Source organism: Rana temporaria, chromosome 4, assembly GCF_905171775.1.
Source record: "Rana temporaria chromosome 4, aRanTem1.1, whole genome shotgun sequence".
NCBI lineage: Eukaryota > Metazoa > Chordata > Amphibia > Anura > Ranidae > Rana > Rana temporaria.
The window spans coordinates 375,907,560-375,922,621 of NC_053492.1; the positions used below are offsets into that span (position 1 = coordinate 375,907,560).

A 15,062-nucleotide genomic window follows, 5' to 3' on the forward strand; every position below is an offset into this window, starting at 1 on the left:
GACTTGCAATGAGAAGTGTATGACAAAGAGCAGTCTTAGCTAGGAGCATTTTTATTATCCCTTGTGATATAATATCAAGCATGTTGAATGACAAAAATTGCATCCACAAAATCGCATGAACATGTTACAAATTACATATGCGTAACATCATGATACTTGGCATATCGTGAAATAAAAACAAGTCCTGCACAACATGAACCACTGGAGGTGCTTGATAGTATGATGAGAATCTAGGAGTAAAACACTATACAAAACATAAAATCATCTGTATCAACATCATGCATCTATGTATGCCCGACGCGTTTCGTTGGGATATACCAACTCTTCAGGGGCGAATGCAATGGTGATCTATAAAAAGACATAACCATATGGTATCATTTTGTAGTAGAATAATAAATATACAGAACAAGATAAATAATCCTATAAATACTCACGTCAACTGTATAGATGTGAGTGCAGGACCAAGGCCGTTAAAATTGTCCGGCATGGGAGCTGAGGTAGGGACACATGGACAGGCAGTGAGCACTGTGGATTCCCCGATGTGTGAATGCGGAAGACAATGGGCCGACACTTCTGTAGATTGAGATCAATGGTATATAATAAATGTATAATATTCTTATGAAGTGTGAAAAAGCCCATGCCCCAAGTCAGATGAATGTACTGAGCAAGCACCGAGTATGAAGGGAAAAAAAAAGAAAAAAAAGGGAAAGGGGATAATAAAGACGCCATAAGGATAGATTATGAATAAAGTGTTGGAGGTATAGAGTGAAGCATATAGAAATTTACCTTGTTAGATAACATGGAAGAAAGGAGCCAAACATAAGTGAGAGCTTGCATATGAAGGTGTTGCCAGAGAGACAGCTAGACACCAAGTGAGGGGAATTTAAATGCTCACAGCTGAACCAATGTGTCCCGCCCAGCGTCACGTGGGCGTGGCAGGGAAGGAGAGGCACCTGTGCCTGAACGAGTGGATCCGACGGTGTAGGAGACTTACATCGGTCAGATGGAGCCAGAATTCAGGCGTATCTGGTTTCAAGAATACGGCGCATAGATACGACGGCGCATCCTAGAACTTACGCGGCGTATCAACAGATACGTCGGCGTAAGTTCTCTCTGAATCTGGCCCATGATGTTTAGGTGCATGAAGTAAATTTTGTGATGAAATTATGGTTAGATAAAGTAAAGAAAAAAGTAAAAATTACCCATATAGCTTAGTAAATTGATGCATCATACAGAAGCTCAACTCAGCGCAACATGTCAAGACATTCATGTGTATATGTACATTCTTGTGTAACAGACTGCTCTGTTGGCTGCCATAGCAATCTAGAGAGGTTCTCATTATTGCTACCTTGCACAGTTTATGTGCCCTCGCTGATAATATAGTGAACTCTGTATGTACAGTTCACCAAACTAAAATGCTGAGCATGACAACACTATGCCATACTCTTCGAGTCATCTTCTAGTCCTTCTATGTATACTGATGCAGAGTGGGGAAAATTACTATTTCAGCATTTCTAGCCTTGATAACACAGCTTGCCAGTCAAATGAGTCAGTAGGAGGCAGCAAAATATAGCTGGCCTGTAGGAACAGGAATGAAAAACCCTGCCCTATCTGTATACTGTATTCAACTGTAGGGTTGTAGCCTGGAGGGTGCACAGGGTAGCTACCCAGATTGGCCACTAGATGTTTCCATAGTTAGGGTTGCGAACCCTGTAGTGAGAGTAAGCAGTGTAAGTGTCTAGGTAGCTGCTAGAAGTCCCCAGACTACGGAATGGGGTATACCATAGACAGTGAGTAAGTGCAAGCCCTGTCCTTGACAGTCTGGGATGTCCTGGGTAAAGAGTCCTGCATAAATATTGGAGCCTGCGTGGGGTCATTGGTTAGTTATGGGATGCAGGTCAAGAACCATGACAGCAAAGATGTCATTTTTGTGGATCTAGTTCTGGGGCTCCAACTTAGAGGGGGAAGCGAGGAAGAGGTGCAGGACTTTTCTTTTACTCACATCTCTTCTGCTGTTATATGTTTGTAACTAGAGATGGCCTCCTGGTTCGCCCGGTGGTCGTTTTGTGGAAAACTTTGCGTGTTCGCAGTCCGCCAAATCGGCGGACATCTGGCGATGTTCGCGGCGGTCCGCAATGTTACATGGGTAAGAACTTTGACCTATGACACATCCATTAGGTGGTGCAGGACAGCCAATTGAGACATTTTAGCACATGGACATACCCCCTACCTTATAAATAGACCTGATCTGGCGGCCATCTTACATTCTGCTTTTTGTCAGTGTAGGGAGAGGGTGCTGTCTGGAGCAGGGACAGGCTGTATTCAATTAAATAGCATTCTAAAAGGTCCACAAAAGTCATTTTAAGGACTGGTATAGGTGTGCTACTTGCTCTGCAGTATATAGGTGTCTAATACATTCATATACTTTTTTTCAGTGTAGGGAGAGGTTGGCGTTTCCAGCAGGGACAAACTTTAGCGACACAAATCGCTACCTAACAGGTCCACAAAAGTCTTTTCAAGCACTGGTATAGGTGTGCTACATGCTCTGCAGTACATGATAGTGTGTAATACATTCATATACTTTATGTCAGTGTAGGGAGAGGTTGGCGTTTCCAGCAGGGACAGACTTTACCGACACAAATCGCTACCTAACAGGTCCACAAAAGTCCTTTCAAGCACTGGTATAGGCAGAGCTTTTTTTTCTCAGAAAATAGGTGCAGGAACTCAACCACAACCCCGTTCAGATTTCAAAAACAGTAGAAGGGTCTTAAAGGGGCATTAAATACCAGGATGTGCAGAGTTCAGGGAAGTTACACACAGAGTGCAGAGCTGTCACTTGTAAACACAGAAACCAGACTTCTGTGTTTACAAGTGGTTGTGGTGAGCAATCACCAAAGGGTCTGAGCCAGAGGTGGTGGAACTGAGTTCCCCCAAGTTCCCCCTGAAAAAAAGCCCTGGGTATAGGTGTGCTACTTGCTCTGCAGTATATAGGTGTAATATACACTTATAATATACTTTCAAATATAGAAAGCATATTATAGTGGATTTGTATTGTGCAGCATTGTGACTGGTGGTGTATTTGGTTACTGCTGAATTTTTGCCTCTTTCGCTGCATTACCTCTGCTACACACATTAAAAAAAAATCCTGAAAAAAAGTTTTATAACTGGTGCGATAAACCAATGGCCCCCCAAAACGACAGATTTTGTTGTATACCTTCTTCCACATATAATGCGCTTCTCTAGAGACTTTTGTTGTCGCAGGGTCATTTAAAAAATGACAGGCAGAGGAAAAGGCAGGCCCTTCCGCAGGGGTGGTGGGGGTAGGGCAGGAGCACCAGGCTGGAACCAAAGTGGGAAGTGGCACAATGTTCGTTTGATTACATCAAAGGACGCACCAGACTTGGTTGAGTGGGTCACCACCAACACCACCACCACCACCATATACCCTCCGCTTGAGTAACAGGAATTATTTTCCGATCCATCAGAAGACATTTCAGATGCGCAGCCATTCTTGGCATTGGATCAGGAAGAGGAGGTAGCAACAGCTGGCACTCAGCAGTCTGACGACAGTACTCAGATCAGCCCAAGGAGGTTGGTGCCCACTGTTGCTGCCTACTCCAAGATCTCTACTGTTAGTGATGGGGAAGGTGACGTTGATGATGACGTGTCTACAGACGTCACGTGGGTGCCCACAAGAGAGGAAGAGGGGAGTTCAGAGGGAGAGATGGACCAGCAGATAGGGAGGAGAAGCAGGCCGAACTTACATTGCACAGAAGGGACAAACTAGAATCCTAATGTATTTAGGAGCGAGCCATCAACCACAATCGTCCTCCACTCCACCTTCCATCATGCCTTCCTCACGTTTTTCTACAAAAAGGCAGGCTTCCGCGGCCCAAATGTTTGATCGTAAAAAACGATGATGCTGGATAACCCTCTTGCCCAACGGTTGACCGCTGGCTTGTCGGAACTGATAGCCCACCAACTACTGCCATATAAACTGGTGGACTCGGAGGCTTTTCGAAAATTTGTGGCCATTGGAACACCACAATGGAAGGTCCCAGGAGGGAAAAAAATTTCACAGAAGGGCATCCCAGAGCTATATGGCCATGTTCAGCGGCAAGTGAATGTATCTCTGGCACACAGTGTCGGCGCCAAGATACATCTGACCACAGACACATGGTCTAGCAAACATGGGCAGGGAAGGTATATAACTTTCACTGCCCACCGGGTGAACCTTCTGACGACCGTCAAGCATGTAACCCGTGGCACCCAAGTAGATTTGGTTTTACCGCCATGGATTACATGCAGGCCTGCCTCTTCTTCTCCCCGTCCTACTCCATCCTCCCTCTCCACCTCGGCTGACTCCTCATATTCCGATGCTACCATCTTTTCCGCTGATCCCCAGAACCTATTCGACATGCCAGGTGAAACATTGCCATGCTGTGCTGCATCTGTTGTGCCTGGAAGACAAGAGCCACACTGGTCCTGCACTCCTTTCAGCTTTGCGTTCACAGGCAGACCAGTGGCTAACAACGCTCAATTTGACAGTAAGTAAAGTGGTGTGCGACAACGGTGCCAATCTTCTGAGCGCGCTGAAACAGGGCAATATTACACACGTGCCATGCATGGCACACGTCCTGAATTGGTCGTGCAGTGATTCGTTGCCAAATACCCTGGGCTCCAGGACGTCTTGCGGCAGGCCAGGAAAATCTCGGCCCATTTCAGAAGATCTTACATGGCCATGGCTTGCCTTGCTGACATTCAGCGGCGGCACAACCTGCCCGTCAGACGTCATATTTGTGACTGCCCGACGCGATGGAACTCAACATTGTATATGCTTGATAGGCTGCTCCAGCAGAAACGTGCAGTTAACGACTACCTGTACGAACTCTGCGGCAGGACAGTTTCTGGGGAGCTTGGCTTTTTTGCACCGCACCAGTGGCTGCTTATGCACGACTCATGCAGATATCTGCGGCCATTTGATGAGATCACCAAACTGGTCAGTCGCAGCCAGGGCGCCATCAGTGACATTGTACCTTACGCCTTCTTTCTGGAGCGTGCATTGTGTTGTGTCATTGATCAAGCCATCGAGGAGCAGGAGCAAGAAGATGAGGAAGTCGCAATGCTGGATGAATTCCCAGGGGGGGCTACTCCACCTGAGACAAATCAACAACGGGAGTCTGAAGAGGAGTCAGAGGAGGATGGTGCCAGGGCAGAGGAGGAGGAGCAAGAAGAGCATGCTTTAAACCTTTCTGGGATCCCTGGTGTTGTCCGTGGATGGGGAGAGGAGAAGGAGGACGACATTATCATGGATGATGAGCAGGAGCCAGGCCAGTACAGCGCTTCCAGTTTATTTCAAATAGGGGCCTTGATGCTCCAGTGTTTTAAGAGGGACCCCCGTATAAAAAGCATAAAGGGCAAGGGCCAGTACTGGGTGGCAACGTACTTAGACCCCCGGTACAAACAAAACATGGCGGAAATGTTACCACCTTAACAGAGGGCTATCAGAATGCAGCACTTCCAAGCCTTGAAATGCTGCATTCTGCCTTTGCGTCCGATGGCAGAGGAATTTCCACTCACAGAGAAACAGTTTTGAGTACCAATCCTACAGCACCTGCAAGAAGAGGGCGTTTGAGATGTCTTGGTCACTAATGATATGAGATCATTCTTTCAGCCGACCCATCGACAGCTGTCATCCACATCCAGCATCAGGGAACGCCTAGACCGACATGTGTCTGACTACATCGGGTTAACGCCCAATGTGGACGCACTGACCCCTGGACTACTGGGTGGGCAGGCTTGACCTCTGGCCAGAGCTTGCACAATTTTTAATGGAACTGTTGGCTTGCCCCTCATCCAGTGTCCTGCCTGAAATGACGTTCAGCGCAGCAGGGGGGGTCGTGACCGATAAGCACACTCGCCTAGCTCACAACAGTGTTGACTACCTCACATTTATAAAAATAAATGAAGCATTGATTTCGGAGGAATTCAACACATGTGACCAGTAGACCATGTTTCATTCAAATTCAGGTGAACGCCTGTGGGCTAATTTTTTGGGCCTGTACTGTACTACACTTACTTCTGTATCCGTTGAATGCCTAATGTACCAACCACAGAATACAAAGTTGTTTGCTGTCCGGTGAACGCCTGTGGCCGTGGGTTCATTTTTGGGGCCTGTAATGGCCGACACTTACTTCTGTATCCGGTGAATGCCTAATGTACCACCAGCCACAGAATACAAGGTTGTTTGCTGTCAGATGAACGCCTGTGGGATAACTTTTGGGGCATGTAATAACCGACACTTACTTCTGTATCCGGTGAATAGCTTAATGTACCTCCAGCCACAGAATACAAAGTTGTTTGCTGTCAGGTGAACGCCTGTCGGCTAATTTTTGGGGCTTGTTATGGCCGGCACTTACTTATGTATCCGGTTTTTCACTTAATACTTCTGGTAGGTCAGTGTCCATGTTGTGGGCCTATTTGTGCATAGCTAGTAAGTATTTTGTGGATGCAATTATGACCTGCAGGTTTTTAATATTCGCCTGCTATTAAAGTCAATGGGGCCCACCGCGAACTTGCGGTTCGCGGACATTTGCGAAATTTCGCGGTTAGCGTTCGCGAACCGTCCCCTCGGATGTTCGTCCATCACTATTTGTAACTAAAGGATTCTAAAGACCGAAAGGGTGTAATTATTTACATCAACTGTGTTCCAGTAAAGTGTTAAAGACTGTCATTGCATAAATTCTTCCTTCTAACCCTATAATGGGAATGTCTTTTGGGAAATAAAACCTATGCTGGAAAGGCTGCTGCTGGGATCCATTGCTGAGAAAAGTATGAAACCTACTACTAGGTGGTGCTAGTTAGATAAGGCTGGGTGCCTGTTTGGGATTGTCTCTGTCATTGTGCCCAGGGAAGAAATTCATGTTTTTAGCACCTCAGTGAGCCTAGGAGGCCAACCTATTATGGGCAGTAAGGGGTTAAACAGTACAAATTCAGTGCATAAGGGTGACATTCATCCAGCATAGCTATGCGATATGCCTTACAACCATACTGTATTTCAAGATGTGCTGACTTCTTGTGTAATCTAATGTACAAGTCATGGTTAAAAAAAGGTGGTTTGCAATAATAAAAAAAAAATAGTTGTAAACCTCAGTCATAAAATCTGAACACACATATATCTGTAGTGTTTACTTGTCTCTTTTTTAAAGCTCTATGTGTCGTTTCTCTCTAGTACTTTGTTCCTCTGTTATCAGCATGAGTTACTTCTAAAAAGTTTTCATGACACATGGGATAAATTTATGACGGGGGAGGGAGTTCAGCACACAGCTTATCTATTTAGAACACAGCTTTACATGTTCCTTGGTTCCTGTGCTGTATGTGGAGGTGTGTGTGTCCCTTTTCTCCAATCAGCTCTCACACAGTGTATAAGAGCTGTGACTGCAGCTCTCTACCCCCTCCTCTCTGCTCCTCAATGATGCAGAAGGATTTTTATCACAAATCTACTGTACACTTTTGAATGGATGTAGAAACAAGATGGATGCAGGTAAACAAGCAAAATGTATGTAGGAAGATATGTTTTATCTCTGTGTATCAACTGAGGCTATTTACTTAATTGGTTATATGAGACAGTTTACAACCACTTTAAGATCTATACTCTAGGTCCAATAATACCCATTTAAAACACTCAGCTACTCCCAACAAATCAGAAATTATCTTTAATTTAGTTGGCTATAACATACTACTGTATAAGTAGTTCAATCATTGACCTACTAATACATTCCAGCACACTACAGATGGGCTATAACAATGTTCACACATTAATTAAATAAGTTCTCTGTACTGCCCTGCAGTCAGACACCAAAAAGTTACATTCAGTGTAAGGTACATGGACACAGGGCCTACAGGACTGGGTTTGACAGGTTTTGTCATTTAAAACTGAATAAGTAATTAAGATGTACTTACCTGATTGGGGGGTCAGACAGAAACTGGCTTCAGTGGATGGTCGGAATGATGGTTCCAGTAGGTCTTCAGTTGGAAGAAAGATGGTGTCAGGAAAACTTTCCATCCTCCCTCCCCTCTAAAAGTTTTTGTTGATGGTTGTTGCATTCTGCTGTTGATAGTTACATATTTGATCCGGATATGTCACGGCAGCTGGCCAGATACTAGGTCCTTGAGGGTGGTTGTTAGGGTCAAATTTTAATTGGCAGGGACCCATCTTAGGCAAGGTTTCCTTAATTTTGCATGGTTCAGTGAAAATGTAATTCATGGTCACATCTGCAGTTTTAGGTGTCAATGCCTGCTAGTCGTTGTTGTACGGCTGGAGGCCTGTATTATGGGTTCCTGCAGATATTCAGTAGAGATGCCTACATGGACCTTTGGGCTCCATTCCTTTTGAATTGAATGTTATCCTGTTATCTATACATTTTGTTAATAAAAGACTGCTATGCAATCTGTGTCCTGTGTTAGTTACCTAGGTTTAGAGTAGTGGAGTGGTGGTCAGGCAGTATTGGTGACAAATAATTTTTAATAGTCAAGTACCTAACAGGTTCATTTTAAGTGCATTTCTCTGAATTCTGTGTTGTGTAATTTCCCTCTGCTTTCTGTATGGTGGCTGTCAGAAATGTCCAATTTTTGTACTTTCTGTATGTGACAAGCAGTAGGAATACTGCAATGGGAGTGATTGAGAATGGCATAATAGGGCACAATTCATTTGGGCCCATGCACATGGGTCCTGCGGCCACCCCCCCCCCCCCCCCCCTTTATGCTTAGCCTTTCTGCTGACAAAATATGTGGTAATTTAAATTAAAACACCTGTGTGTCATTTAAAACACCTGTGCATGTTCCTTGCTTTTCAAGTATTTTTCAGGTACCTGGGAAAGGTGGGCTCTGACTGGTCCAGGTGGAGCAGGAGACCGGCTGGAAGGTTCTGGATCTGGATGGACCCTATTTAAGGCTGCAGCTGCGTTTGTTCAGGGCTGTTGGCTGGGTACTGGACTTTGCTCCCCACCCCCCCCCCCCTCCCTGTCATTGGTAAAATTATGTGGTTTGTCACCCGGGGGGGGGGGGGGGACTTTACAATTTGTTCAAGTTTAGCTGCTCGAGTCCTAAGACTGAGCAGGGAATTTTTGAATTATTAAAGGTTTATTATTCAATACGATATTTTGATTAAAGATGGTTATGATATATATTAATTTGTTAAACCAATAAAGGTGCCACGGCCATTAAAATGCCAAGAAGTTGTTTGATCTTTTGTTCGCTGGGAGTGTTGGGTTTTGAAGGGGTGGGTGGTGTGGCCTGCGGTCCCATGACTCTTCGGAAACATAATTTCCTGACTCAGAAACATCATGTGTTTCCATATAATTAGATAATTGACAAAAGAGAGCAGGGCAGTGTAATAATACTTGGAGGAAACTATTAAAGTGGAGGTTCACCCGGAAATTGCTATTTTTAACCTTAGATTGATGCTCATTTAGTCTAGGGGAATCGGCTATTTTTTTTAAAATCGAAGCTGTACTTACCTTTTTAGAGAGCGATCTTCTCCGCCGCTTCCGGGTATGGGCTGTGGGACTGGGCGTTCCTATTTTGATTGACAGTCTTCCAAACTCTTCCGACGGTCGCATCCATCGTATCACGATTTTCCGAAAGTAGCCGAACGTCGGTGCGCAGGCGCAGTATAGAGCCGCACCGACGTTCGGCTTCTTTCGGCTACTCGTGACGCGATGGATGCGACCGTCGGAAGCCTTTCGGAAGCCTGTCGGAAGACTGTGAATCAAGAAGGAACACCCAGTCCCGAAGACCCATACCCGGAAGTGGCGGAGAAGATCGCTTTCTACAACGGTAAGTACTGCTCGGATTTTAAAACAACTAGCCGATTCCCCTAGACAAAATGAGCATCAATCTAAGGGTAAAAAAAAAATGTATGGGTGAACTCCCGCTTTAAGTACTAAGCATGTAGGTAATGTAAAGTTACTTCAAATACTTACTGTGCATTTTTAGCAGGACTGGCTCTCTAAAATTATTGGTCTATTGATGTTGCTTGTATTTTTTTGGTCTAAGCTGTGGAAGGGAGCAGCCAATCAGTGCCTCTACCTCACAAACAATAAATTATCAGAGTAGGAGTAGGCTAATGATAATTGGATGGAGCCAGGTCTATAAGGGTAAATATTCAGAGCAACTTATTTGCACTCAGGAGGAAGCAAATGGAGTCAAGAAAGGTAAAGTAGTATATAAGATTTAAGTCTACTTTATGAGCCAGTGCTCCATTTTAGATATGCCTCCACAAGTCAATAAAAAAGCAAGACTTGGAAAAATTTAGCTAATGAAGGTAGAGACCAGAACAAAGCTGTTTAGGATGGCTGAGTGTCAGTGTTGCAAAAGGTTATTACAACGAGACTGTTTAGAGCAATGCAGTTAATTCCATGTATTGAATGTAGTTAAACAGCTTTGTGCCAACTACAATGGCCTCTAAATATGAAAATGTGAGATCTGTACTGTCAATACACTTGGCTAAGGCAGACACAGAGAAATGAGCAACGTGTAATATATTGTAACCATATATCTCATATATCTCAGTTCTGAATTCACAGTAACCTCTAAGCACATATGAAATTACATTTCGTAAATTTGTTACAACCCAAAGGCCTGCCAAAAATATTGTACCACCAAAACATACATCTGGGAAGGTTAAATAGGCAATCAATACTAAAGAAAGCTAGAAATTACAGTTTCCAGGGCCTAGAAATAAAGCCTCAATGGCATCAATTGCCAGGATAGCGCTAAGCAGCTGTCAAAGTACTGTTACCAAGGTATTGGGTTAGCAGGCTGCAAATTGGAAAAGGATTCTTCAATGTGCTTCATAAATCCTTGTGGATGGTACACAAACATACTGGTTGTATGTACACAGCTGTGTTATAACCTTGACCAAGAAATAATGAATTTTGCTTGTTACAGCTAAACCTTTCCAGCAGTTGGAGATGTGACAGTAATTGATTCCCATTCACAGCTCCATTGTTCTTTAGCTGTTGTTAGGAAATAAACTGTTTCAGGCATGTATGTGAGTACGCCAAGTGAAGAAAATGCAGGTAATGACTAAAATGAGTTATAGAGGCTATTAGGTTTTTCGTACAAAGGCGATCAAAACTTTGGCTACTAAAATATCTTCATACAATTAAAGGCAGAAAGCTTCATGAATGAATAATTTATCCTTGTGATAGAGCAGCCCTGCTGCTTAAAATGAGCATGATATTAATGTGTTGTAGCAAGTTGGAGGATTTCTGTGAGACATGAAATAGAGGGATTCATTATTTGCAGTATTTGACAGCTATGTTTTCAGAATTTTCACCAAAATCAAACTTACCTCATGTGACAAATAAAAGGCAGCTATTCCCAGAGGCCAGAAGCAGCACAGCATGGAAAATACACTGAGGCCAAGGTGGTCCCTTGGTGGCATCATTAAGAAGTTGTCTTCACTTTCTGTGTCACTTGAATAGTCACTCTGCATAGAGCAAAAACAACAACTGTGTTAATGTGTGGAAAATGAACATATAAGGTATAATAAAGACAATCCGAAACAACAAACACTAGGATTTCATATTCAGCCTAGAACTTCAGTTTTATTTTCGAAAAAACAGAATGTTTTAGAACACAAGCCAAATATTCTTTATGGCAAGATCCTTTTATAAACGCTAATGTAAGGTAACATTGTCAATTTGTTTTTATTTTAAATTCTCAAAAGCAAGTCCTTATAATAGAAGACATTTTATACTCACCTCGCAAGCAGTGTCTATGTCCTACTTTGCCACAGTTCCTGTGATGCAGCCTTAGATACTTCCGGGTTCGACTTTCCGGGAAGTACCGACTCCCTGTGCCCCCTGTTGTGCATTGTGGTTTCATCCTCGCAGTGGTCATCAACCCTGTCCACAGGGCCCACTAACCGGCCAGGTACAAGATAAAACCTGGCCTGTTAGTGAGGACAGGGTTGATGACCACTGCTCTACAGTACAGTCCTGTAGTTAAGAGTTGCATATTGTGACCACAAGGTACAGAAGGGCACACGGCATCAGATACACTCTGAAATGCCAAACTCTAAATAGTCTGAAGGGGGCTGCAGTGCTGAAAAGGAGAGAGGGCTGACGGCAGAGGTTGGCAGGCTTGTTCCATGACTCATTCCTGTGGGGGAACAGGATATGAGACTGTGCAAGTCATCACTAGGGAAGGAGAGGCTATAAGATGATCTGGTGCTGGGCATCCCTAGGGAATGAAAGGGTATAATAAATTCCTATGCCAGTCATCCCAGGGGAAGGACAGGTAATAAGAAATTCCGTCGTCAGTTTTTCCTGAAGAAGGAGAGGATATAAGAAATTCTGGTGCCAGTCACCCTTGGGGAAGGAGAGGATAGAAGAAATGTTGGTGCCAGTCATCCCTGGGGAAATACAGGATATAAGAAATTCTGGTGCCAGTCATCCCTGTGGAAGCCGGGGATATAAGAAATTCTGCTGTTAGTTATCCCAGGGAAGGAGAGGATATAAGCTTTTTTGGAACCAGTGATCACTGGGAAAGTGAAGGATAGATCTGAGGGGATGATCTGAAATAGGGGGAAGCTCTGCTGATTTTAACATTCAATCATGTGCAAGCTAAAATGCTGTTTTTGATTTTCCTTGCATGTCCCCCTCAGATCTACAGTGACTGCACTTCCAAGTGCACTTGCAGTGCAAAGTGGATTTGCCTTTGGTAAATAACTCTCTTAGTGTTGGTCACATACAATCTTAATAAAATACATTTATGTTTTTGGTTGTATCATGACAAAATGAGGAACATTTCAAGGGGTATGAACAGGGCCGATCCCAGACGGGGTGCACAGGGTGCACTGCACCCAGGCGCCAGAGGGGAGGGGGCGCCAAAGTGTCAGGAGCACCGTTGGTCGGCAATCAGAGCAGGGGAGAGAGCTTGCACAAGGAGCAGCCCGGAAGTGCTGCATTAACATGGAGTCGGCTGGGGCGGGTGAGATGGAACTGGGAGCCCTGGCTGCATGTAACCCTGCCTGCCTGTCAATGAGGGCACTGCCGAGGGAACTCCTAGACACCGCCTCAGCGCTGACACAGCTGAAGGGAGACCGGGGATGCAGAAGATTTCCTGCCTCTCTGCCGTGCCGATTTCTGAAGATAAGATCAGGTAGGACTTTCTATGTGGAGGAAGGAGGGGTGAGAATTCATACCTGGGGGAGTTTATTTTAGTGGGGAGGTTAAGGAAAGGGGGTGGGTTTGCTTTTTGAGAAGGACCCCTTGTAAGTTTCTTGTAGAGAAGTTTACAGGGGGTGGTTATTGGTATGGATTTGGTTCTGGGTGGGAAGTTTGTTGAATAAAGGGAGATATTCTTTAGCATTAGATATGAGGGAGATATTTTCGCCTTGAGGTGTGATCGGAGACAGGGGGTTAATATTGTGGGGATATATGAGGGAGGGTGGTGTTTTGCAGTGGGGAGTTTTGCTTGGGGGTGGGGGGTTCTTAAGCGGTAGAGGGGGGGATTTTTTCCTTTAATTCTCATTGATGTGACTCTGCAGGGTGCGTTTTGTGTGGGCATGGCAGCCCATTTATACTGTATGGGCTGCTGTGCCTCCTTGAATACAAAGAAAAGGTCAAAAGGACCCTCCATCATTTCTGGAGTCGCAGCCCGCACAGGAATCGCAAATGGAGAGCAATTTCCAGTGTGGGTGTGATTCCTAGTGCAGTATGCCATTAGGATTAAAGCAGATGTCCGCTGAAACAAAAATGTTTAAAAGCCAGCAGCTACAAATACTGCAGCTGCTGACTTTTAATATTAGGGCACTTACCTGTCCTGGAGTCCAGCGCCGTCCGCAGCAGAGGACGAGAGATCGCTCGTCACTCTGCTGCCCCCCCCCTCGCCATCCTCGGTGAGGGAACCAGGAAGTGAAGTGCTCCAGCTTCACTGCCCGGTTCTCTACGGCGCATGCGCAAGTCGCGATGCGCCGTGCTGACTGGCTCCCACTGTGTTTTGGGAGCCGAGTGTTTCCCAGAACACAACAAGGGGGGGCCGGGATCTGACATCCTGCCCGCAGTCTACTCGCAGACTGTGTGGCCGGAAGTGGGTGCAAATACTTGTCTTTAGACAGGCATCTGCACCCCCCTCCCCCTGAAAGGTGTCAAATGTGACACCGGAGGGGGGGAGGGTTCCAACGGGCGGTAGTGGAGGTGGAGGGTGGAGCTCCGCTTTAAGGGCCGGTTCATACTGCTGCAATGCCGGAACCCTGCAAATCCACTGGGGGTTCCCACATCACATGTCTCCTGCCGGCAGTTCACACTGCCCCATGTGAACTGCTGGGAGTGCCAATTAAAACTTAATGGCACCCCCAAATCAGTTTGCATATCGCAGTGCGATCTGCAAATTCGGACAGGAATTGGATCGCATGGGTGTGAACACCCAGGGCTCGAGTCCTGCAGGAACGCATGGGAACAACGTTCCTTTACTTTTTCCACAGCAGGAACGCCGTTCTCATTGTCATCAAGGTGCACCTGTCCTCCCCTACCTCGGTCCGCCCATTCCTCCTCCTCCAGCGGCCACTGTAACAAAGTCCCGGCTCTAGTGATAGGGGGAACACTGATCCCATGGCAAATTGAATCAGTGTGATGTAAATTATAGGAGCCGGGACTTTGTTACAGCAGCAACTGGAGGAGGAGGCGGACTGAGGGAGGGGAGGACAGGGTCGCGCTGGGATATTCAAATCCCAGATTCAGACACATGCCAGGCTTCATTGCTAGACACAGATCAGGCTGCATTGCTGCACACTGATCGGGCTGCATTTGATGGACACTGGCTAGGCTGCATTTGATGGGCACTGGCTAGGCTGCATTTGATGGGCACTGGCTAGGCTGCATTTGGTGGGCACTGGCTAGGCTGCATTTGGTCGGCACTGGCTAGGCTGCATTTGGTGGGCACTGGCTGGCTGCATTTGGTGGGCACTAATAAGGATGCATTTGGTGGACACTTGTAGGCTACAATTGGTGAGCAATGGTAGACTGCATTTTTATGGGCACTGATAAGGCTGC

The 15,062-nt window shown here is 45.5% G+C and overlaps 1 protein-coding gene across 2 annotated transcripts in view; it reads right to left on the reverse strand.

Moving 5' to 3' along the window:
• Positions 1-15,062, reverse strand: part of SYNDIG1 (synapse differentiation inducing 1) — a 443,483-nt gene that overhangs the window by 104,371 nt on the left and 324,050 nt on the right. For both annotated transcript variants that reach the window (XM_040350996.1, XM_040350997.1), the window contains exon 3: positions 11,357-11,494. In XM_040350996.1, the coding sequence (XP_040206930.1) occupies positions 11,357-11,494 (138 nt within the window). The remainder of the gene's footprint in view (positions 1-11,356; positions 11,495-15,062) is intronic.